At 41.7% G+C, this 24,780-nt stretch overlaps 1 protein-coding gene across 1 annotated transcript in view; it reads right to left on the bottom strand.

Annotated features, from left to right (window-relative positions):
* Positions 1-337: 337 nt before the first annotated feature.
* The window catches only part of COPG1 (coat protein complex I subunit gamma 1), a 123,733-nt gene continuing 99,290 nt past the window's right edge, over positions 338-24,780 (bottom strand). Inside the window, exons 21-24 of the mRNA XM_085624373.1 lie at positions 21,011-21,108; positions 16,666-16,804; positions 13,832-13,930; positions 338-2,569 (exon numbers count right to left, since the gene is read on the bottom strand). Of these exons, the coding sequence (XP_085480499.1) occupies positions 2,439-2,569; positions 13,832-13,930; positions 16,666-16,804; positions 21,011-21,108 (467 nt within the window). The 3' untranslated portion in view covers positions 338-2,438. The remainder of the gene's footprint in view (positions 2,570-13,831; positions 13,931-16,665; positions 16,805-21,010; positions 21,109-24,780) is intronic.

The raw sequence follows: 24,780 nt of genomic DNA, 5'->3' as shown, positions 1-24,780 counted from the left end.
TTATTTCTAATAAAATGGCATTTTGCTACAAGGAAAGGTAAAGGAGGGGGTTTAAGGCTAGAAACATGGTTAATGGTTAGGGTACGAATGGGGGTAGAGTGTAGGTAAAGATTAGGGTAAAGGCAAGATTTAGGATTGGGTTTAGGCTCAATTTAGGGGTGGAGTTAGGGTTGAAATAAAGAATGAAGTAAGTGTCAGGGTCATAGTTAGGGCATGGGTTACATTTCTTTATAATTTTCAAACATTTATTTTCACATGCCTGCCATGTGTGCTGAAATCAAACATTTAATGAATAATAACTTAGGTTGACAAGAATAATTTCATATGGAATACTGGGTATTTTAAAAGATACACTATATTTATTGTATATACATTGATGACTGTGGAACGCAGCAATGACACCAAAACAAGAAAGAAAAAGAACTCTGCAAAACCTGCATAACAGATATGCAGCGGACCATTAAAGTATATTCAGGTTGGGACAAGATAACTCCTATTACAAAAAACACCTTCTCCTATTTTATGAGGCAGCCCATTACAAGGCAGCAATTACGTTAAAGACATGTAGTCTTTGCGTGATGCAGACTGATGTCAAAATAGGAAAAAGTGATTTTGATAGGATTACCATTAGCATACCAAGACAACACAAAACCCCATGTGTGCTCACATCTGATGGAGAAAATACAAAATCTAGAGTATTTTACCATTCTCTTACACTGTCAGATTGTGTAAACAAGCATGTATTGTGGAAATGCAATCATAAGCTTTTTTTGTGTTGCTCACAGTTTTATACAAATATTTCCCTCAATAATCTCCGTAAATGGTACGCCTGGTGGACACAGAAAAGAAACAACACGTAGCCAGAAGAAGCATCTGTGCCCCCCATATCCATCTTCCATCCTCACCCGTGCTTTTTAAGCCATATTTCATTGGGTTTTTCATATGCATCATGCCAGTGTCCCTTTCCGCAAGTACGGTGAATTAAATAAGCATGCCACAGACCTTTTCAACAAATAACATTTTTGTGTGGGCCACAGAAAGGAAATGCTAATAATTATTGTAAACTGAAGACAGAGGGGTTCCATCCATGACTCCCTTTACACGACACATGGATTCTCTCTTTCAGTCAGACATTAACCCCTATACTACACCTCCTGAGGCTACGGTGAATGCCCGAACAGCCCTTCTTGTAGTTTTCTCTACTTCCATGTTTAACTAATAACATATGTGACCAATAAAACGCTGAGGTACAGACCAACCATCCTTTGACATTGGTCATTTTATAGGACTAGAAGCACTTTGATGAGGATGTCCAATCAGCCTGTTGAAAAACATCCAGGAGGCTAAGACACTCCCTGACTGCAGCCCCTCTGTTCAGGAAGTGTTTCCTTTGACATACTCCAGAGCTTCAAGAGTTTTCCGTTTAATATAGAGTTATATTTATATTGAGAAAGTAAATGTGAATATTCACCTTCACTCTAGAGCAGGGGTCTTCAAATTGGGGAGCGGGCCCCCCTGGTGGGGCTTAACTGATCCCGGGGGGAGCCACGCTCTGGTCAAAAGAAGCCTCCTGCTGATAGCAGTGCTTTGTTTTAAGCTGAAATCAAATGATCAGCAGTCAGCAACTCTATAATGGGACATTATTAAAAGGTTTAACATAACTCTAATGTTTAAATAAGTCTAGACATACTTAAACATTGCAAATTGAATAGAATAACTGTGAAAAATTCTGGGGGGGGGGGGGCGCAATGATTTATTTTTATTTTTTATACCGGAAAGGTGCGGCATTAAAACATTTGAAGACCAGTGCTCTATAGAATGTCCTTTCAGCAAAGGATGAGTTATTGTCTATAAAGAAATCAGCCGGATAGCTATTGTGGAAAGCATAACTCTGAAATACTTGAATTTTAGAAAACGCAAACCATCAATTCATATTATTTCGCTATTATGAAGCAAAACAAACATACTTTACAATTTCTGTACAAGAAACACATGTATAGGCCACTCATTCTATGAAGTTCTTGGTCGCCGGTGAGTGTCCGCAGAAACACTGGCACAGAACTATTAAGCAGAAGGTTCAATAGTGTATCATGAAAAAATGTGATACATTTGTATGGTACATCGGATAGAATCATATAATGGTTTTAATATTATTACAGGGTTCATAGAAAGAACATTTATTATCTTCATTTTTTAATGGACTTATAATTGCTGGATAAAGTGGATTTTTATGGGCATAAGAACACAAACAGTGATGAATTTCCCAGAATCAGCATTTTATCTTAAAAAATGTATGGTTTATAAAAGCCTTTTCTAAATTTGCTAAAAAAAAAAAAGGTTTGTGAATCTGATGTCTAGAGTTTTTATATGTAGGATCAGATGTTGAAGTCTAGCATCCCTTTTTGTAGTGTCAATTTAGAACGTCAAGAATTGGCTATTTAGCCCACAGAGGACATGATGATGTCAACAGGAAGTTCTTCTGTACTTCTGGCAGTGACCTGCATTGTCACGGTATCTGTAAGGACCAATCGGGAACGTAGCAAAATGTCATGGCCTCCCCGGAACACACCTGTAACGGAAGGGTAGGAAAAATTGACTATTGTTTTTTTGCAAGTCTACTCCCCCTTTATGAAATAATACTAGTTCAGTATCTACGATGAAAAAAACAACTGCGGAAAACACAATATTTTACATAGTAGGAAAGAGAGGCAATCAGTGAAAGACTGTATAACATAATAATTACAATATTGAATTTGCATTTTTGCTCCTTTAGCATGCCAATTAGATTCAGTATTAGACTGCAGGACCATTTATGAATGCTAGCACAGGTGTAAAACTAAACGTATGACCTTTGGTCTCAGTTGTGTGTTAGTTATTTAATCAAACATGCTCAGAATATATCCTCATGGCAAGAGAGGTTTTTGTACCAATTAAACTGTAATATTCAAGTTTCATTATCTAACACCAGTTTGTTTAGAATTTTACAACAACAGGTCTATAACACAAGGCAACACATTTAATTTTTTTAGAGCAGGGCAATTTGGAATCTCACTGTGGGTAAGGAAGGCTGGTGGTCCTTACTACTTTATGAACATATGCAAGTATGTATACAGGAAGTTAAACATATTTTTGAACACTGCAATGAGGGATACCTTGAGTAACTCTGTATAGGGTAACACAAAAGAATTCTTACTCTTGACTGAAGTCACAGTAAGCAACACATTTCTTCATGAATGCAACTTTTATTCCGTTCTTTTTTTAACAAATCTCTTTTTTTGCATTTGTGAAGAAATTCAATGATGTTTACAAATAACGACAAGCATTTCTGCTATGAGTATCTGTTGACAACATCGGACCTAAATGCCAATAAACTATGTTAGTTAAACGTAATCATGTCTTTTGTGCCTCAGATTGTTGTGGTTCCCTGTATTGGGTCCAGTTATCCCATACCTTACCATGTTTTGGGGCATCTACTTGTCTTGTTTATTAGCTTCTCAAGTGAGCAGCTATTCACCATGCAGGCCCTCCATCTGCTAGTCATCAAGGTTCTGGCATTCTGGCACTCCCCATTTCTAAGCAATGTCTCTTTCACATGTGATCAGTCCCAATGTTATGAATATTATTTCCCCGTATGTAAAGCCTTCATTGTCTACTATGTTAAAAAATGCAATTTTTAGGGGTTACGTTTAAGGAACGACCCAGGATTATCTGCATGGGGTCTTAGACTGCCTGCCAAAATTAGATATAGAAAATTACATTGAATCAGGTAATATCGAGTTGATAGGGCTGCCTACTTTTAGGGAATTAACAAAAAGGCCCAATCTTCTTTGTCAAGCAGTCTTAAGTCTTTCTTTTATTCCTCACTAAGTCTGTGAAATGTGTCCTGAGTATTAATAATTAAGGATGTGTATAATGTTGATATTCAGTGACATTTGGACAAAGGAGACATGGAAAGTTTAGCTTCTAATGGACTAAATTCTGAGATATCTATGTTATGTATGGTTGGAGTGCGTGTCTAAGTTGCAGATATTTGAAAAAAATTGGGAGTTCTCTAGTTCAAATTCTGTCTTCATATCTTCAAAGGATGTCATGATACTGGAAGAGAGTGTGTGTCAAAGATGTGATATGCCCAGGCAGACCTATTGCCTGAATTCCTGAAGCTTGTTGATCTGTGGGAGATGGTTATCCATCCAGAGGGAAGTCTCTCCTGTATGTTTTCTGTCCCATTTGATTGATCTAAGGGCTGTATTCCATATCTCAAGGACAGTACAGGAATCTGGGGTAGGTCACTCAGCAGGTTCCCCCAAATAAGTAGTGTAGTGGAGACTTAGTCTTCAGAGCCTATAAGTGGCCATATATCCAATGACTGATTATAAGCAAGTGGGTCGCCTTTTAGTTGGAGCAGGGGTCCTGCATTTGTAGTCCTCAGTCACAAGTGGACTCGCAGCATTTGGTGAATGACATGCTGGGTGACTCATCCCATTCTAGTAGGCGGAGGATCAGCCATTGCATTTTCTCTTTTCGTATATGGTCTAGGAGTGGTTTCACATTTCCAGTGTAGGCTAACTGTTCGGTTTTGGCGACACTAATGGCCAAGTATCTCAAGTTATCACGAGTGGGAACAATCCCTTCTCGATCATAAAGGGTTGCCATCAACCCATGGGTGTAGTGGGAAAAGCCTGGTTTTAATCAGATTGACTTACAAGCCAAAACCCTATCAAATTCCTTTGATGTCTCTATAAAATTGGGCCAGATGAACTGGAGTTGCTGAGGTTTAGGAGGAGAACGTCTGCTTTTAAGGATGTTTTATCTTTTATTTCAGGACAAAAGCTGAGCCCCCAATATCGGATTACTCAGTTGCGGGTGTTGTGACAGTGGTTGACCTGCTACTGTAAACGGGGCAGAAAGAGTGCCCAGTCTTTTGCCCTCGCCCAGTTTAAAAGGGGCAGATTGTTCTCCTTTCACCCACACATGAGCAATCAGGCTGTACATCACAGTATGATATAGGCTATGAACTTTTGTTTTGATCCCAGTTGTGTTAGGAAGGTAAACAAAATCCCAAAAGATGCTGTTGAAAACCTTCTCAAAGTCTATTAGTAGGAGGGCGTATGAAATTTGCAATTGCTTAGCCACGGTGAAAGCCCTATATACTCTCATTATGTTGTGTTTGGTAGACCTATTGGGCATGAATCCCCTTTGGCCGATGACTATGAGGTCTATTAGCTTGGATCTTGTCCGGTATATTAGTTTCACTATAAAGGAAACGGGTCTAGAAGAGGCGCATTAGTCTGCTGCTCTGTCTGGCTCTCTGATTACTATGTGCGTTTTGTTGACGCTTGCTAGCAGTTCACCTTCGTCCCTCGCAATCTTGAGTAGGTCAAGGAGAGGTGGGGCCAGGGATGTTGAAAGGGTCTTTAAGAACTAAAATGGGAGACCATTTGGACCCGGTGTCTTTCCTGAGGCTAATTGCAAAATGGCCTCTATCATTTTAACTGTGGATAATAGTGTGTCAGGGTAATTTGTCTGCTGGGTTGTGAGATGAAAGAAGTGAGTATCGTCAAAGTAGCGAGGGAGTTTGCAATTGTAGTAGTAGTGTGCAAAGACGTTGGCAATGTCTTTTGGGAGGATGTGGGGGTTTCCAACGTCGTCGCTAAATCATGATAAGTGGTGGTGCACCACTTCTGTTTTACTTAGTCGGTACAGTAGTTTGACTGTTCCAATGTTTATATAGTCTGCTATCAGAGGTCAGCCAAATCTTTTTGGATTCTCCCAGCAGTAGTTGTTTGTGTTGAAGTTTAGCAAGTGTACGTCTGAGAGTTCATTAATACAGTTTAATAATAATAATATTCATAATAATGTGTTTCGTAAAGCGCCTGGTTACACCAGATGGTGCATCGCCGTGCTGAAGCCCTGACCAACAGACAGACAAAATATGAAAATGAATCAAAAACAAAAAGATAATGGGGAAGTTATCAAAAGGAGCGAAGGAGACAGTTTTTTAGTTTACATCTAAAAAGTTTCTCAGAGGGTGCCGTTCTGAGATCATAAGGGAGGGAGTTCCACATATTAGAGGCCAAAAAGGAGAAAGAACGCGCCCCCAGTCTGCATTTCATTACCCTAGGCAACCTAGCTAGTTTTGCTGCAGAGGATCTGAGATCGCGACCAGGAAGGTATGGTTGGATCATAGAATGCAGATATTTGGGACTTTGCTGGTGAAGAATGCGGCAACAGAAGCACATGGCTTTGTACTTAATTCTTTGGATTACTGAAAGCCAGTGTAACTGATTGTGAGCTTCTGAAGCAGAGGATCTTCTTGGAAGATTAGGCACAAGATAAGCCGCGACATTTTGTACTCTCTGAAGCGAGTCGAGGCTGCCCTTGGTAGTCTCCAGATACAGGACATTGCAATAGTACAGTTGGGAAGTGAGATGAGCATCCACAATGGTTTTACAAGTCTTCGTCGGAATTAGGTCTAACATTTTGCTAAGGGCCTAAAGGGTACTGAAGCACTGGCCCGTGGTGTTTCTGATCTGATCCTCAAAGGAGAGTTTGGAATAAAACTAAACGCCTAGATTTTTTTTAAACTTTGTTTAGTTCTGGGGGCTGGCCAAGGGGGACAGATTGAGGGGGTTCTCCATACTATCAGAAGTTCCGTTTTATTTGCGTTCAATTTCAGGCAGCTGTCGACCATCCAAGTGGCGCTCTCTGCCAGACAGAATCTGAAATGATCTGCTGAGATATAGTCAGGTTCCAAGAGAGTAACAATAGGTTGGGTGTTGTCCTGGAGAAAAGACTTAAACCATTTAAGTGCCTTTTCACCGATCCCACACTCCTGAAGCCTGTGAATTAGGAGGCTGTGGGATACAGTGTCAAAGGCGGCGCTTAGGTCCAGTAATATAAGGGCGGACGTCTGACCTTTATCCGCATTCTGTCTGAGGACTTCCTTCGACAGGAGAAGAGACTCAGTGGAGTGATTAGCCCTAAAGCCTGATTGAGATGGATGAAGTGCTTCTTTGGACTCTATAAAAGAGGTCAGCATATTCTTCACGTTTCTCAAAAGTTTTAGCACAGAAAGGTAGTAGAGATATTGGCCTGAGATTCTCTACGATGGAGGGATCCAGTGCGAGATTTTTCCGAATGGGTATTACAATGGCAAGTTTCCATTTCTTGGGAATTGAACTTAAGTGGATCGACTTGATAATCAGTTTTTAATAGATGGGGAAGAATAACAGTAGTGCACAAGCGAAGAATTTTGGGTGGGGCAAAATCAAGCGGCGAACTGGTTTTGTTAGTCTAACTGAGAGAATTGGGTTCATACAATGAAGGGACGTCAAAACTAACCATGTCACCGGGGTCTTCCTTATGTTCTGCCATGGTAAAAACATCATAGATCTTAGCAACGTTTGGGGACAAAAAAGAGGCAATGTTGTTGCAATTTTCTATAGATGGAGTAGCAATTGTGGATGCCCGTTCAAAAGAAGATAAGGATTTGAGTAGAGAAAAAAGTGATTTTGTGGATTTGCTTGCTGAATCAATTTTAAGGGCAGAGAACTCTTTACGCAAGGTTTTAATGAGCTTGTGGTACTGTTTCATTGCTACTTTGTGTCGAGAGTGGCTGATCGTACTGTAATCTTTCCTCCATTCTCCTTCGAGGCATTTGCAATGCTTTTTGGGCGTTGCTAGCAGTTCATTAAATCATGGTGCAGAAGGAGATGTTCTAGTATTGCATCTGGGTGACCGGGGCGCTATGCCATCTATGGCGGTAGTTAGCCAAGAGTCAAAGTTATGAGCTGCAAGATTGAGATCAGTATCCTCACCTATGGAGGGGTTAGATGCCATCAAGGTGGTGGAAAAGTTCTCAGAGTTGATCCTGACCTATTTCCCAGAGAGAGAGAGGGGGATGGTCAGTGTGAATACTGGGTGCTGTTAGAGTCACCGGGAAGATGAAGGGGATCAGTTAGAGATCCGACCAGGGCAAGCTGATGATAAGAGTTACTCGTAGGGACGGGTCATTAGAAAACATGGGGTCCAATGTATGTCCCTTTACATGCGTACGTTCGGAAATTAATTGGGACAAGTGAAGGGTTTCAAAATCTCAAATTAGGGAGGTCACTGCCAGGCAGTTTGCGGCTTCTGAATGCAGATTGAAGTCCCCGAGTATTAACAATTTATTATGGTGCAGGGCTGATTGCGGGTAAACATAGTTTACCACGAAACCGGAACACCACATGCCATTACAACGCGGTCATTACAATGACCGCGTTGTAGCATTCCATTACTCCACAAGTCGGAACAACGACTTGCTCTATGGGTCAGAAGGTGTTGGATTCAAAGTCCAACACCTTCTTACTGTTTCACAGACTGGAGTTGGAATAGTAAATTTAACTATTCCAACATCCAACCCCCCCGTGCAAGTCGTTGTTCTGACTTGTGGAGTAATGGCATGCGTTACAACGGGCTCGTTGTAATGTTCGCGTTGTAATGGCATGCGTAAAATAAGCATGCGAGGTGACGTGGCATATTCCTGATTCCGTGATGGCATCGCCTATAGTCTAAATGAAATTGGTAGCAGGCCTAGGGAGTCGAGAGATGAGGAGTCCTGTTAAGGTGTTGCTGCTGGAGAGAGTCAGGGTGAACTGAGCTGCCTCACAGTCTGGTATATCAACCCCCTTCAAGGTGCATTTCCAGGAGTGTTTAAAAATGACAGCGATACCACCGCCAAGCTGGAAGGGGCGGTCGTGTCTAACGATCCCATAGCCTAAAGGTAAAGCATCGAGAATATCTAGCGCTGAGTCTGAAAGCCATGTTTCCGTCAGGAACAGGGTATCTGGGTGCCTATCATTCAACATGTCAATGATTTCCTGCTTATGTTTGGGCAGTGAGCGACAGTTAAGAGAGAAACCCTTAAAGTGATTACTGAGGGTTGCTGGGCATTACTCGAAGTTTATAAGTTAGGCGTGAACGAGCAGTCACAATGTCTACATATCAAAATGGCCTCTCCTACTGTCATAGACTCAGTGCACTCTTTTCAGGGAGGGGGAGCAAGGTCCTTAATTTCTCTGGAGGAATATTGCCTTCGGTGGAGGTTGAAACGGGCAGGGGGACTAGCCCTAGCCGGGCGCAGACAGGCTTGCTTTGGGCATGCCGTAGGTGAGTCAGCGGCGCGTCCGCACGTAAGCCATATTCATATAGACTGCCTCAAGAGAGGCTTCAGAGTTAACCCACCAATCAGGAAGAGAGGGGATGGGTGACCAAATTGAGACCGGGGCCTAGCAGCCCTGCGCACGCCAGGAGAGCTATTCCCCTGCATGTCGCTAAAAGGAAAGGAAGCTAAAATGAAAAGACAACTAAAACGTAAACACAAATAGTGATTAAGAACAAAAGGAGACAGGCACCTTCACTACCCTATAGAGTGCTACAAGGAAAATAAAGTAGGTTTCTAAAAACACAGGGAGCCAGGCATCTCCAGACACCCAAAGGTGTTACAAGGAAAGGAAAATGGTAACAAGCAAACCGTGAGTAATTAAGGACCCTCCAGAACATGTTTCTCAACCACAAGCACTTATTTCTCTGAAAGGAGTATGTTTCGTACTCTCCATTGTTTAGTCTGTGATGGTTTAGATAGCTTTGCCCCTGACAGCCTTGTACACTTCCCATAAGGTGGCCGCCAAAGTAACTAGGTTTGTGTTAAATGGGGAGTATTGTATAGTTTCTTTCTTTAGTGTGTTGTGGAATTCTTGTTTGGCAAGCCACCAGGAGCTCATGCTCTATGATCGATTTTGTGGATTAGTGTGCAACAGCTGCACTTCAATCAGGGCATTGTCGGACAGTTCACAAGCATGAACTATCATGCGGTGCTCAGGTTTAGAAAAGCAGTGGGAGTGAAGAAACAGTCTAAATCAGGAGAAGTTTTTATGTACCTGTGAGAGAAATGTCTAGTCATTCACTTCTGGGTGGGAATGCCTCCAGACATCAATGAGAAATGGTGAAGGGGCCATCCTTAGCTTTAACTGTTCAGCCACACAAAGCTACAGCCTTTAAGAGGTTTGGCCATATGGACACCCCCTTATCAACTCTTCCAGATTTCCAGATTTGCAATCAATCTGCAAAGAATGCCTTACTTTCTTTACAGCTCTCTTCTTTTAGTAGGCTCTTTATTGGGCTCCCAATAACTTGCGACTATGTTTGCTCTTTTTACATCCAGATTAATGCCACTCTCTCTTATACCCAACCCAGATTTCCTTTTAATAATTCAAAAGGAGTCCTGCCTGGAAAAATGGGGGGTATGCTCGGATACACGATCGAGGTGGATGGCACCACACTCTTCAAAGGCAAGAAAACAACTTCCGGTAACTGAATGTAGGGCCTTACTAACTGTTCATTACCCACAATGTGGAGATTGGGGGGATCTTTATTCTAGAGGCTAAACTTCCAACTTGGTATCTTACGACCATGGGTCTATTTCCAGGTTCAGCACTTGACTGAAAAGTGTGAGGTTCTGGGAAAATCACTGTATCCCCTGTGCCTAAAATTGTTACTATATGAAATAAAATATTATAAATATGTGAAACAATGTAATTGTTCAATTTAAAAAAGTGTATGTGCCATCAATATAGAACACTCTGATGCTCCACAGTCAGGGTTTTGACTAAGACATACATTGGGACAAACAGTAGAGAGAGCAGAAACATATATATATATTTTTTTTTAACTAAAAACGTCCTCCTATCCCCAGAGCACAACATTTATAACTCACGTAAAAGCCACCGCAGATACACTACCCTTAAATTGCACTTCAACCCATTTTAAAACCTTTGAGTATCCTGCATCCCACAGAAAACCCGAACAGCCTTGATGGTTAATGTCCTCCAGGAACCACAAACAAGTTACATCAACATTAAGGAGACAACCTTGGTACAGCACATAGTTGAATTCTCCCCTCCACCTAACCTTACAGGGAGAGCCAACAGAATTACTGTTATAAGCATCTCCCAAAGTCTACCAAGACTATCATCAGCTACCAGTGATACCCCACATACCAAACACTAACAAAATCTTCATCTTTACAGAAAACCACGATTAGAATTCCCCTGGATAATTTTCCTCCCATGAACATACAATGACACAGTAATATGTATCTTAACAACCATATGGGATAGTCTTACTGTCATATGAAAGCAAAAGGTTTTGAATCTATTCGCAAGACAACCTTGACACCGGTACAGGGATGCACACACGTTCTACGATCTATTGGCACGCAAGTGCAGCATACTCCACCAACAGTTATGCCTAAATATGGGACCCATGCTTGCTGTTCTATAAGACTTGCAGTGAACTTCATTGATGAGGACTAACAAGAAAGAAACTGGCCGGGCTGCAACTACTTGTAATACTGTTCTGAAGGGACATGACCTGGCAGTTCAGGTGGAACTGTTCCTAGTGCAGCACGAGCAAGGTTGATGTGCATAGGGTTGGACCCTCCTTTTAGTGGCACAGGTAGCAAGAAACTAACTGACTGGAATGTGGTCAACAGTAATCAAGGAAGTTGTTCTACATCAGAAGAATGTACACAAAGCACTCTGTCTGGCAAGATCAGCTTTGACAAGCTTAAATGAGTTCTCCTGCTCCAGATGACCAACTGGCACATTACTAGTCAGCATTCTGCGAAATAGCATCAGTAATCACATGCCCAAATATGCCCACTCAGCATCTAGTGGAGTCTTAGAAGACCTTCAATCCAATGCATCATTGTGTGCAACGAGTGGAGGGTTTGACAGGCTCTTACGGTTTTCTCTGCTCCTTTGTAAAGAATTACCAGTATTCTTATTTGGGCTCTCATTACTCTCCGGAAGCTCATAAAAACAGCTTTTCTACTGATGCTTCACTTCATTGCAACAACCACATTTCTGCCGTTTAAGAAATGTGATAAACGCTTTGCATGTAGAGATGAATTCAGCTTCACATTATTATATAGCACAAGACTGTAAATAAACCTAATATGAATAAGAAACACCTTCATTGTTGTCCACTAGAGTCCTAATTCCATGTTTCTATCTCCCCTCATTCTTTTCAGTAATTCAGCCTTAACTAGATCTTGCACACAAATATTCTGTCTAAAGCACTCTAAGGAGTTAGGACACTAGTGGACAAAAATGAAGGTGTTTCTTACATTCAGATTATATTTATTTACAGCTTCAGGGAACTGAAAGATAAAACATTTTATTCAGAAATAAATGATTGTTTGGTCAGGTACCAAATCAGGGATTGGATCTGGGTGGAACCCCGGTCTCCAAGATGGGGTATTAGACAATAAGATATGTGTCAAATGTCTATTATCTACAGCGGATGCAAGAAACAAGCTACAATATTGATGTAAAAAGAATCACAACTCACAGAAAGACAAGGAAAGGATTTGTTTTAATATTATTCAACTCAAATATGTGGCTTTACCAATGCTCTTTGGGAAGCTGGAAGTCCCAGACACATAGATACGAGGAGACAAAACTCCTAAGTTTCACTGGGTCACCCTCACTATTGACCGTTGAATAAAAAGGATGATCTTTAAAAGGAGGTAGTTTGGATAGAGCAAAACTCTTTATAATTCAGTTACAGTCTTTACATTTACAATTCACTTCTCCAGAGACTGCTTTACTCTAACAGCAGCAGTGAAAATATGCATATATTAGAGTGTTCCTAACCATTCTAGAGGTAAGACCTCAAAACAGCTAATGTTAATGGGAGAATATTAGAAATCTAGGATGAAGCATGAACAAGATTATGCTATGCTGCAAAGAAAACCGTAAGTATTTCACTCCAGAAGTTCTATCCAGGGCATGAATACAAAGTCATTTGTAAGGTTCATATGGCTATGTAATGTCATGTTCTGGAACCTGTATTGATATCAGGATCCCTAAGCAAATTAGGGGGCAAATGGACCAGGGCTTATGGGCAAAGTCTGATTGGCTTAGGAAAGTATGAATACATCACCATGGCACTTCAGATCGGCTTGTTGAGAACAGAGACTGCTGGCAATCTGGACAAAAAGGGTACTGCTACCGTGCTCCAGCACCAGGGGATTGTTTTGGTATAAGGCAACAAAGAGAGCATAGGTAGGCCCTCTCGCTCTAGCCCTTATTTCCAGATCATCAGACAGAACAATGTATCTATATTAATGGAAGAGCAAAGGAGTGGCTGAATTCAGATGAATTGATTTTCAGGCAGGGAAGTAGTACCACAAGAGACTTGCATCATGACCCGAGACCGTACACCAAAGACAGGACATAATAAGATGCAAAACTTTCTTTGGCGGGAGAGCGGTAGAGAGCGTAAGATGCAAGACAATAGTTGATCACTCTGTACCCCTGGCCAAATGGACTAATTCTTCAGTCTCAAAGAAGTCTACATCTTCTCTTACGGGACAAGGAGAAACACGAACACATTGAAGATGGATATGGGTGCTGGACACAAGTACAGCAGGCTAAAGACGTAAACAGTGACACAGAGAGTGAGACATTAGCAATTGGACAGAGAAAATCAAACACTGTGGAAGGGAGACTCACACATCACTCCTGAGACAAGCAGCGCCTACTATAGTGTGCTAGAAGGTCACCAGGTCCAATGCACCCCTATGGGTCTCTTTTGCAGGAAATCTGCACAGTCAGCACTGAGCTAACTGAAAAGCTGTTTGCAGTAAGAGCCTATGTGAATAGTAGATGTTGCTCTACATAATAAGTGCATTACCTTCAGAGATGACTCTGGGGGGGATTTATTGGACCCCAGAAACAACCAACATTCCAATTTTCAAGAATAACAATAAATATATATGGCTTACCTGCTAAATACAAAGTGTGAGCATTTTTATTTTCTGGCACTTTATCGGATCTCTCACATGGCTGCATTCCCAGAAACTTCACAATGTTACTAACGGCCTCTAATTGGATATATAAAACAAATTACAATTACATTTGTTGTATCGGAGTAGCTGTAAACAAAATTCATGCACAGCAATACCATGTCCATATGTAAATACATAATGGTGGGGGTTGCACACACAGATATTGTTTCTATTTACAGGGAAAATGAACAAGTTATTCACCTTCGGTAAAGCGGTTTCTGGTGGATACTGCATTTAACTGTGGACCCACAGAAATAGGTAAGCTAGAAACGGACATCAGTGCTAAGGAGGTAATGCGTAAATGTTGCTCCACTCTGTCACTTCCAGATTTGTACAGAGCCGCATGGCACCCCTAGGGGCATATAGGTGCATTGCTGAGAAAGTTTCTGTATCTAGTGTGGTGCCTGGTGAGTATTCTAAGGTGAGGAGTCTGTGGTTGGAAGTATCCAACAGAAAGGCATGATTTGCTAATAATGTACTGTAATGGTCTCTTGTCTTCATTGTTGCTTCAGATTTTTTTTTTAAATTGAACATCCTATACATGTTTTGTCGGAGTGTATTTACTCAACACATGAAAATACGGAGGCAGCTCTTAATACCTTCAGCAAGGCTCATTTTGATTGTGCAATGAGTAGATAGATTTAAAACAAACATGGCCTAAGAAGGATTCCAAAGCCAACGCTTGGATGGGTAATGTGGAATCTCAAAAGGTTAACAAAAATTCTTTACTTTGCTTCGCTAGTATGTGAACAATTTGGTCACCAAAACAAATCGAGAATTAGCTACATATATTGTTGAGAATAAGAAAGTGTTATTTCCTTCTGATGATAGTGTCAAAGTGGTGGTGCTGGTAACCAATAGAGTAAACTGAAGGAGGAGAGTGGGTGTGGAAAGCCATTGAGTTTGGAATTTCACCACAATCCAAAGAGTCAGAAGGCACTTTTAAATGCATTGATTTTACTTAACATTGTTGATAAAAGGAAATTTAGAGCACCAACCCAGATCAACTTCAAGAAAGGACTCTTTAAGTCAATAGGGTAGCCTATGTTATCCTAAGGGGACCATTTTAAAATGTATACAGAAAAAAAGATATTCATCTTAGTGACTTCTGACAAACTGATTAGTTTTGAAACACTCTTTATTGCTTTCTCCATGCCCATGCAAATAAGCCTTTTTATGGCTCCCTCAGAGCTTTCAGCTGTGGCCCTACAGCCCAAGAACAACTTTGAGTCGTGGTCGCGCTCGGGACACCATAAGAACACTAGTTGTGGGTCGTAACCGACATGGCCCGGTGACCGGCGCCACGCGGCTTAAACACTACCTTCCTAGAGGACATTCCACACACAAGAAAATATATTCGACAAAATGGCAAAAAAAGTCTGTCAAAAAGAGACAGAGGGGTATATCTTCACCGGATCAGTGCAAACTGGTGCAAAAAGAACGGATGTCCGCGCGCCTGGTGGCGCCTGTATAGGTGATCGCAACGTCTCTATCTTCGGCCAATGATGCCAACAACAACACGCGGAATCGAAGAAGGCCACCCGACGGCGCACAGGGCACAGTTCACACAAATGTTTCTAGATCCAGTCTGACGCCGGGGAAGTTCGAAGCTAAGGAATCTGCAGCTAGAAGTCTCCATCAGATTTGAGTATTTAGGGGACCTCCCCCCTGATACCAGAACCTCAGATTTCAATGGACCAAAAGAAGGAATGTTCAAACAAGAGTGGAGTCACAAGAACCAAGGAACAAAGACTGACTTGGCGCCAACCCTGCCAGCCTGACTGCTGCGCCCAACAATCGTGGAAGAAGCAGTCGTCCTGCCGCTGTGTAGACTCCAAGAAACCAGGCGGGCTGCCAGTGCTTCACCAATTGTCTAAAAACCTCCCTTGGAGTGGAGGAGCTACTCTCCTGCAGGCACAGACACCAGAGAAGCAATGGGGGGGGGGGGGGGGGGGGGGGGTCTACCGAGGCAGCAGCCGCCCAGGAAGAGGTTCATAGAAAAGTATGTGCTATTTTTATAAATTGGTGTCAGATTTCTTTGAGTGTGTGTCTCACATACTGCCTATGTGCGTCTGTGATAAATGCATAAGCACTGCCCTCTGATTTTCCACAAACGAGAGCATTTGGGGTGTCATTTATGCCTCTGTAATTACTTTGGGGTTTCCCTGGCCTCTTTACACAGTGTACCTCTTTTTGGTCCACTATATAAAGAGCCAGCTGCCTACACAGTGCACAAATGAACTGCCACAATTTCCCGATCTCTGTGAATACTGCATAATTGATTGTGTCGTCTATATTCCCTCAGGAAACCCACACACATTTGGTTTTGACGCACTCAAGACATTCAGGGCAACATTTATTTTGCTCGTGTTCCTGGATTTATGTTTCTCGATACGGGAGATAACTCAAAATATTGAGTAAATGGGTTTAAAAATAAATAAATGAATAAATAAAAAATAACACCACATTATTTATAATAGCTACAGGCTATAAATAGATACTCTTCCAGCCCTGGATGTGCCAGGGTAAAGCACTGCTTTGTATGGAAGCACAGACACCAAAGAAACGCATGTGCCTGACCAATCTAAGGCCGGTTTTCTAGACAAAAGGTCTAACACAGTGGTGCGCTAACACACTAGCAGTGAAAGGGTTAATGCTACATAACACAATAAGTGAAATAATGCATTTCTTCCACACATTTGCAACTCATGGACAATTTCTGAGAACTGACACCTCTCTGATCAACAAAATGATGGTGAATAGTGATTTACCTTCAAGAGTTTTGATGGAAGACAACGTGAATGTCTCTTCTTTTTCATATTCATCTCCAATCTCATCCCATGCTGCTCCAAAGTTTGGCTTCAAGACTTTCTGAATGTGGTCTACAACAGTCACCTCTACGTCTTCCAGCTGAAGGTAGTTCAACATAATTAATTGTAAAATCAGACATAGCAAAACAACATCACTTTCTAATGCACTCTAAAGATGTTTCCACTTCTAGACTACTACACAAAATTACAATGTATATCCCTAGATAGTCTAGCTCATAACTCAGAAGACCTTTACATTTTAAACCTACAATACCATAGGATATTGAGAACCACTCACTCCAAGATCCACTATTACATTGGCATATGGTGCCTCCAACCCAAGAAGAAGCACTGAGGTGCTTTTCTGGACGAGAATCACATCACTCGTGGGCACCCAGTATTATTCAAATTTAGAAGCATGCTCTTAAAACGGGCTTCACATGCAAGTGTGCACAAGCGGTGTCCTTCATAGCTTACTGCCGTTTAAGTTTATCAAGAAGTTAATCACATGGTCAGTGACATTGTCAAGGATGCTCTTCCCATGGGTACCAGTAAGCTATTAGCCACATAAATAGAGAAGGATTAAACATGTTACTCAAGTTTACAGTCAGGAATTTAAATGAGCCTCGTGCAAGTCTGACGAGATCATGTTATCTATATATGGAGGTTGATAAGTGTGCAGACATATTAAACCCATAGTTAGGTATATTGTCAATGCTGCTACTAGTCAAAGCTACTTATCACTCTATGACATTCACAGAATTGCTATGTTTGCCCGTGGCTTAGTGAATGGATAAAACAGATAAACAACAAGAATACACAAGTTAATGCTTCTAAACCACTACAACAAGTTTTAGCTCATCCTGCATCTCATGTTTTAGTATGCATTACAGAAAGGGCCATCTCAATGCAATTGATTCCAATCCTGTGACAAAAGTAGAATTACATGTTGTACTGCTGGAATAAATTCACTTTAAATTAGACAAATGCATCCAGTGGTGTTTTACTGGACCTCATCAGGCATGTAGGCACAGCTTCAATTGCCTAAAGAGCATGGCTGTTGGGCTCTGGTTTCAGGGAGAGGGAAAAGGAGGGGAGTCTCCAGGACGCTACAGAATACAATATTTTCTGGGTGTTCTGGAGGTGTGCACCAAGAACTGAAGCAGCTTGGGCTTTATTTTCAATATCTTTATTGACGAACAGCACAGATCACATTGGTGATCAATGAATAATATAATAAATGAAAATATAAGGTAGAATCTTTTTTTCAGCTCGACACCCATCAACAGCGAAGAACAAATTATTTTACATCTATGAGCACTGTTCATCACGTTTTATACAGACAAGGACCAGTTTCCCTCATCCATGGGTTTAGATGCTATATTCACAGTAGACATCCAAGATAATGGTTCTCAGTATTTAAAAAAAAAAAAAAAATGGATGCTCCAATGTACGGAACATTTTATTGAAAGTTCTTTCTTTTTAACCTGTGGCTACACAAAATAACTTGACAATGTCTTCACTCAAACCCTTTTCTTTTGTAACATTCTACTGATCTGAGCTGCGCTCTAGAAAGTTCAGTGAAACCACTTGAAATAAAGTCACACCCAGACTCAAGTTAGGTACATTTCCTTATGCCTGGGGCCCATTCCCTCTGTTGAGTCAATTCTTTTGGTGAAATGCCTCCTGATGCAGTGTGCGGGAGGGCTGGGCAGTTGGCAGTTTATACAACATTGGTTGGAGGCTTTGGACTGGGCCTGCACGTCTGTGCAGGGAGTTGCCTCCCTGGGTAGCTTCACTGAAGCAAAACACGCTGGCATCAGTTTCACACCCAGGGTGATGGCTGCCCACAAATCAGATACAGTTTTTTAAAAAGCCAGCAGCCCCTCCATCCATCATCGCAGATTCGTGACTCCTTCATTTCTTTTTTTCCAACTGTTTTTTATTTACATTTGTTTGGGAAATGCAGTGAGCACACTACAAGGCACATTCCATATTCGTACATCACAATTCGACCTGTCAAGTAAGGAGTACAGTGTATAGCACTATAACTCTGGCAGTCCACCAGGCACACTGAGGGACAATCCTATATTTAAACACGGACAGCTCGATGGCATAACAACAATATTGGGCTATCCCATGTCCGATGCCTGAGTTTTCGGGTTCCAGTCGATAAAATTCTGTCCACCTCCCCCAGACTTTCGCAAATTTGTTGGGATAGACTCTACTTGCAAATTCCTCTTTTTCAGCCCCCATACATACATACATACATACATACATTCCTGCGAACCATTTCTCCTTTGTTAGCAGTGTAGAGAACATCCATGGTTGTGCAATGTCTCTTTTTACTACAACTATACCTTGCAAGCAAAATGGTAATATTCTCCAGTAAGGCCTATGTCTCCAGAGACATCCAATAACAAATTGTGGATTGTGAAGGATTTCACTTTCTCTAACATCACTCCGCTCCTTTAATCCATTTAGGATTGTGTGCTGTCTGGCCCTGTCTAGATACACTCTGTGCAATTCCCAAAATTGGATGATGGAATCCAACTCTGATGGCTACTTCCAGAGGGTGTATCAGGGCAGCTGGCCCGTCTATATCTACAAGGCTCCCACATCTTCTTCCCACCACAGTCGCAAGTTTTAAAGCTTGCCAGTGATAGTGTATATAATTATCCTGTACATAGAGGAATCTACCCCTTTACGTAGTGGGCCCTTCAAGACATTGCTTTCAAGTGGCGCATAGTCATGTATGTCTTCCCAATAAATGGCCTCTGCATGTAGGGCATGTTTGAGCTGGAGATACTTATAATATTGCGTGTGTAAGAGCTTATGCTCCTCCTGTAACTCTTCAAAGGGCTTCATGGTCCCATCCTCCCACTCTGGAAATGCCTCTCAGGTCCCAGTGGGCGCATCCCTGCGGTTTACATGCCTCTTTCAATGTTGTTCCCTCCCATAAGGGTGTCTCCAGCGTGATTTTGGCCATTCACCCATTATTGGTCATTGCTCTATCCCATGCTGCAGGGGAGCTTGGGCAGAGGCAAGGAGATTATTTTTGCATACGACTCCTCCACTTTTGGCTCACTGGGAAATCAATTAGTAAATATAAAGGAGTAGGATAATTTCTTGATGAGAAGGACCACAACCTGAGTGTTTTCTGTTGTGCTGTATGCCCCACTGATTACCAAGGTGACCCCTCTAACCTCATACTCCTTTGTTCTTGCATCTTCTAGAGCTTGACAACCACTACATGGAACTCTGGCTTTCCATTTGTGGCTCTCTTTAGAGAGTACAATGTTTTCTGCTGCTTTATATTTATCAGGAGTTTTTTTTTTAAATGGCAAAGACTTGTTCATTCCTTAGTATCTTTTTGTTTGGCACATTAACGGCTTCTGTTAAAATAACAATATACCAACAAAGTAGTTTCCAAAAAGGTTCACCTGTACCTCGTTCACTCAGAGATTCTCTTGCCACAGAATGTCTTGTCAGCAGAAGTTAGGAGTATAACATAAGAAACAGCAGAGAAAGGGCAAGAGGAAAATTGCCTCTGGCTTTTTATTAATGGTGGACATGTACACTGGGGTTACGCATACTGACTGCTAGCCCGGACCTCTATAAAGGCCAACTGCACACAACCATGGTGGGAAAAAAGGGAACACAGCTGGAGCTCTCGATAATGTTTAGAACACTGGAACGCCCAGGCAGCAGCCATGTATCCGCAGTTCCATACCTCTGCTGCTCCACTGTTTTCAGTGATGTCCCAAAGTTCAAACGCTACTTCATGAGATGCACTGATCAAGACTACACTTTGAATGGCTAAAACAGATCACTCAGGATTGATAAATTACCAGGGCTGGGCTATGGAATAACAAGGAAGCATCTTTCGGTGATGGGCTGAATCCTTTGCTAAACAATTTTGAATAAAGTAATTACCAGTTTTGTTTGTTCAGCGGCCAAAAGGCTGAGTGCCAAAAGTGTTCAAATAAATGTTACTAGAATTGAGACAACTCAAAGATTGCCAGTGGTTTTAGAAAGGCTTAATTTGGCAAACAACATTATTTTAGGATTCTCCTATGGTACTTATGTTTACATTATGTGTGCGCTACTTTTATATAATGTGCCATCTTGTTCACCAACTGTCTGCGATTCCTTGGATTCATAAACTAACTTCTGACTATTCTGGTTTGGGAAGAGGGCAATGCTTTTGATATTTTGTTGCTTAAAACAGCATAAAAAAGAACAAACAGGAGGGCATGCAAAACATGCCACAGCTGTGAAAAGTGTGAGAAGAATAAATACGTACCACATACTCATCCTCATAGCCTTCTTCTTCAGCCTCGCCAGTATTTGGATCACAGTCCTTGACAGTGAACTTCATCATGCAGCTGAACGTACAGGCCACTGAGGGAGGTCATGGAAAGAAGAACAGGTCCAATAAGCAGGGTATTCTTAATTTGAACTAAACAGCAATTAGGTACTTTAATCTTCTACAAACAAAAACAAGATCCTTTTCAACAAATTAAGTGAAGGTCTGAAGCCTGCAATTCCCTCAGGCTGACACAGACCGCAACAAATGTAAACACTGTTGCCCTGGACACCTTATATTAGAAGATAAAGTCGATGGGAATATTTAAGAGTCAGTTTTACTCTGTGGTTCTCACCACTTGTCTCTCTGCAAGCTAACAAACAACTGCTCAGCAGATGGCAAAGCGCACTGTACCTAACATTTCTCTGTCCGAATTGGAGGCATTTTCCTAGTGTCCTGGACCAACAGATTAGTGGGCAATACCCATGGAGGGCACTTGGGGGACTTCAGAACCACTGAATTCCAGTTAGAAAGCCAAATCACTCTTGCTGTACACTGAACTCTTCGTGTGTAGGTAGACGTGGAAGTCAAGGTTTACTGATGTAGCTAGCGGCATACTACGAACCCAATTATGGCACAATAAGAACACCAAAAACACAGTGTCCAGTTGCAGATCTAGCCTTAATAATGAACAGGTCTATGTAAAGGAAATGCACAACGATTAAAACCATGAACAATAAAACAAACCACAAGGTTCGATTAACTTTTGGAGTCGCCACATCACCCACCTCAAACGATTTTGCAGTGCTGACGAGGTAAGGAACTAAACTTTTATTTAAACTCTGGCATATGGACAGTACTACTATGGTGAAATAATCACAAGTTGTCGAATATCTTGAAAACCTTCCGGTATCCGTCCTTTACTATAGCTATGTTTACAGTCCCCAAGTCAATGTAAAAAAAAAGGTAATTGTCAAAATGGTGAAATACATCCAACGTGCCCCTTACATGTCCAGCATTTGTTCTAGTTTCTCAGCCTCACCACGCACAGAGCACAGTGCAGCCAGACCTTCAGTCCTAACTTTGTTCCCAGCATAGAGAGAAATTAGCTTTCCAGAGTGCTGTTTCTGTGTGTGTGCAGTTTGTCTGTGTGCAGCAGAGCTTCTCTCGGCGTTCATACAAACAAAACCCTAAGGCTCCAGGTGGCAGTATGAGAGGACTGTCTGAGAGTTGGTATGCAACTTTAAATGGACTTGTATAGACAATTTCCAAGGTCAATTTTTTGACCTTACTGTGCTACTTTTGAGATTGTCCCATCTAAACTGTAACATTAAAAGAAAATTATTCTTTAGTAGGTATCATTCAGTATAGAATTAAACTTCACTGCATATCAAAATAAATCAGCATTAAAAATTCTCTCTCTGGCAGGTAACTCGTCCTTCACCCCAGTAAGCGGGTTCTTACCCTAATACATTGCCAAAACTACACACCACCAGTATGTCTTAGTTGCAGGTTGTAATTAAGATGGTAAATGCCCCACCAGGAGCAGCATACTTGCTGCTCAGCCCACTTTCATCAACTGACACTCTGCAAGCACACACACGCATCAACATTCAAATGACCTCACACACTGGCTAAGCAGCCGAGAACATAGAATCTATGGGGAGAATGCATTAAACAAAACAACAGGTTACAACACATCTCCTCCCCTTAGAGAAATAATGAAAGTACAACAGGGCGCAAGATGAAAAATAACCACACAATAAGTCCTACAAATTTATATATATATCTACTCCATCAATTATGCAGAAAGATGATATTTTATTAACTATTCATACAAATCACACTATATAGGTTAATCAGACAACTCAAACTCTCTAACAGCCTATGGTACTGAAAATATGCATAGGAGCAGGACCAGTTAACTTTATGACAGGACCAGGGACATAATCACGCCCTCTACGGCTCATACATTGGGGAAACCATCTACATGTTCCCCTCAACCACTTTATTTTACAGCACCTACACCATCTCTTGCCCTTAGAGAAACAATTGAAAACACTAATACAGGTACAAATGGCAATAAACAATGAAAAAGCCCCCAAACTATTTGTGCATAAATAATCAATAACAAAAAGGGCAAAAGATGAAAGTAAAATTGAAACTCACAAATCATTAAAAGGACTAAAGATGGAAATAAATGATCACACAGTTCCATGACATTAGATACAATAGAAATCAAGCAGGAAAACCCTCTGCAGGACTCCGGTAACAAATAACGCCCCTAAAGATACTTGCATCATTTGGGTCCCACACTCCCCATACTTCAAGAAACTAGAACACAGAGGTAAAACACAGACACACACACTTCAAAACACTAGGGTACACGACCCTTCAACGTAACACTAGGGTACACAATTCCTGAATCCCACCTTCACCCTTGTGAAAGACTTCACAACGCTAGGATTCATTACCCTACAATGTAACACTTGGGTACACGACCCCTTAAACCCACCTTGACCCTTTAGAAGGACACTGTGCAACACTAGGGTACACAACCCCCAAACCTCACCTTGACCCTTGGGATTGACACTTCGCAACCCTAGGGTACATGACATAACCAGAGGTAAAAGACCACAGACAACAAATCTAACATACATGACATAATATACATACACAGGCAGCCTTAAAAAAAAAAAACACACTCAGACATATAGGGAGCATTCTAAAAATAGATGCATGCAGCAAATCTAAACTATACACGGGCAGCAGATTAAGAATAGCATTCAACAAAAACATACACTCAGATATATTGAGCATGGCATAGGGGAGTATCCACCAATAACACTCGAAGTCGCCCGTGAGCGACTTCTAACCCGAAATCCCTCTCAAGTCCCGGATACCTGGAGACACTTTACACATTTTTCAAAGCAGAGTGGAATGTCCAGACAGATGTTTGCAATCCTTGCGTAGCACAAGCCCAATGTAAACAAAGTCAAGTTTTTGAAAAATACTTGTTGCAGCTCTAACGCGCATTCCAACCTTTTCCCTCGTACGCCGTAACCACTTTGCCTTTAAAGTTACTGTCACCTGCAGTTAAATGGATTCGATTCCAACGGCAGCAGTGTACATTGAAATATCATTCCCCTTCACGCTTGCACAGGTTCCGATGTGCATTGTAGTTTGCTTCCTGCTCTCCCTCAGCCGCAGCAGTGCACGTTGCAGCCATAGAGCTGTTACACCAGTAAGTCGCCTATGAGCGCCTCCCATGGCAACTGTAGGGAGCTGGGTTCTTGTTGCAGTACCCACCACACACACACACTTTTTGCCTTGTCTTTGATGCAACTTTGACTGACGTGTTCTGGGTTGCTGCTAAACAGGTCCCCAGTACCAGTGTTCTTTCCCTAAAAATGTTCAATTGTTTCCCCTAATTAGTAATACCGTTAGCACACTCTGCAAGTCCCTAGTAAATAGTATCGCTGGTACCTAGGGCCTGAGTTACTAAAGAGGGTCCCTAAGGGCAGCAGCAAAAACTTCTAAGGGACCCCTCACCAAGCACATGCTGGTCTGCCATCGCAGGCTGGGTGTCTTGGTGCAGACAATTGTGAAAACTCAACATGTCACACATCCCTGTGTGCCCTGTCCCCCAACACTGCATGTGATATTCATAAGTAACCACTACAGCATGCCTGGCAGCCCCAAGGCAGGGTGCTATATATGATATGTGAGGACATACCTGCCAGAGCAGCTATGCCCTGTATTCGTTA

The sequence above is a fragment of the Triturus cristatus genome, chromosome 9 (assembly GCF_964204655.1).
Source record: "Triturus cristatus chromosome 9, aTriCri1.1, whole genome shotgun sequence".
NCBI lineage: Eukaryota > Metazoa > Chordata > Amphibia > Caudata > Salamandridae > Triturus > Triturus cristatus.
The sequence above is the reverse complement of the archived record's forward strand: the minus strand, read 5'-3'. Positions and strand labels throughout refer to the sequence as shown.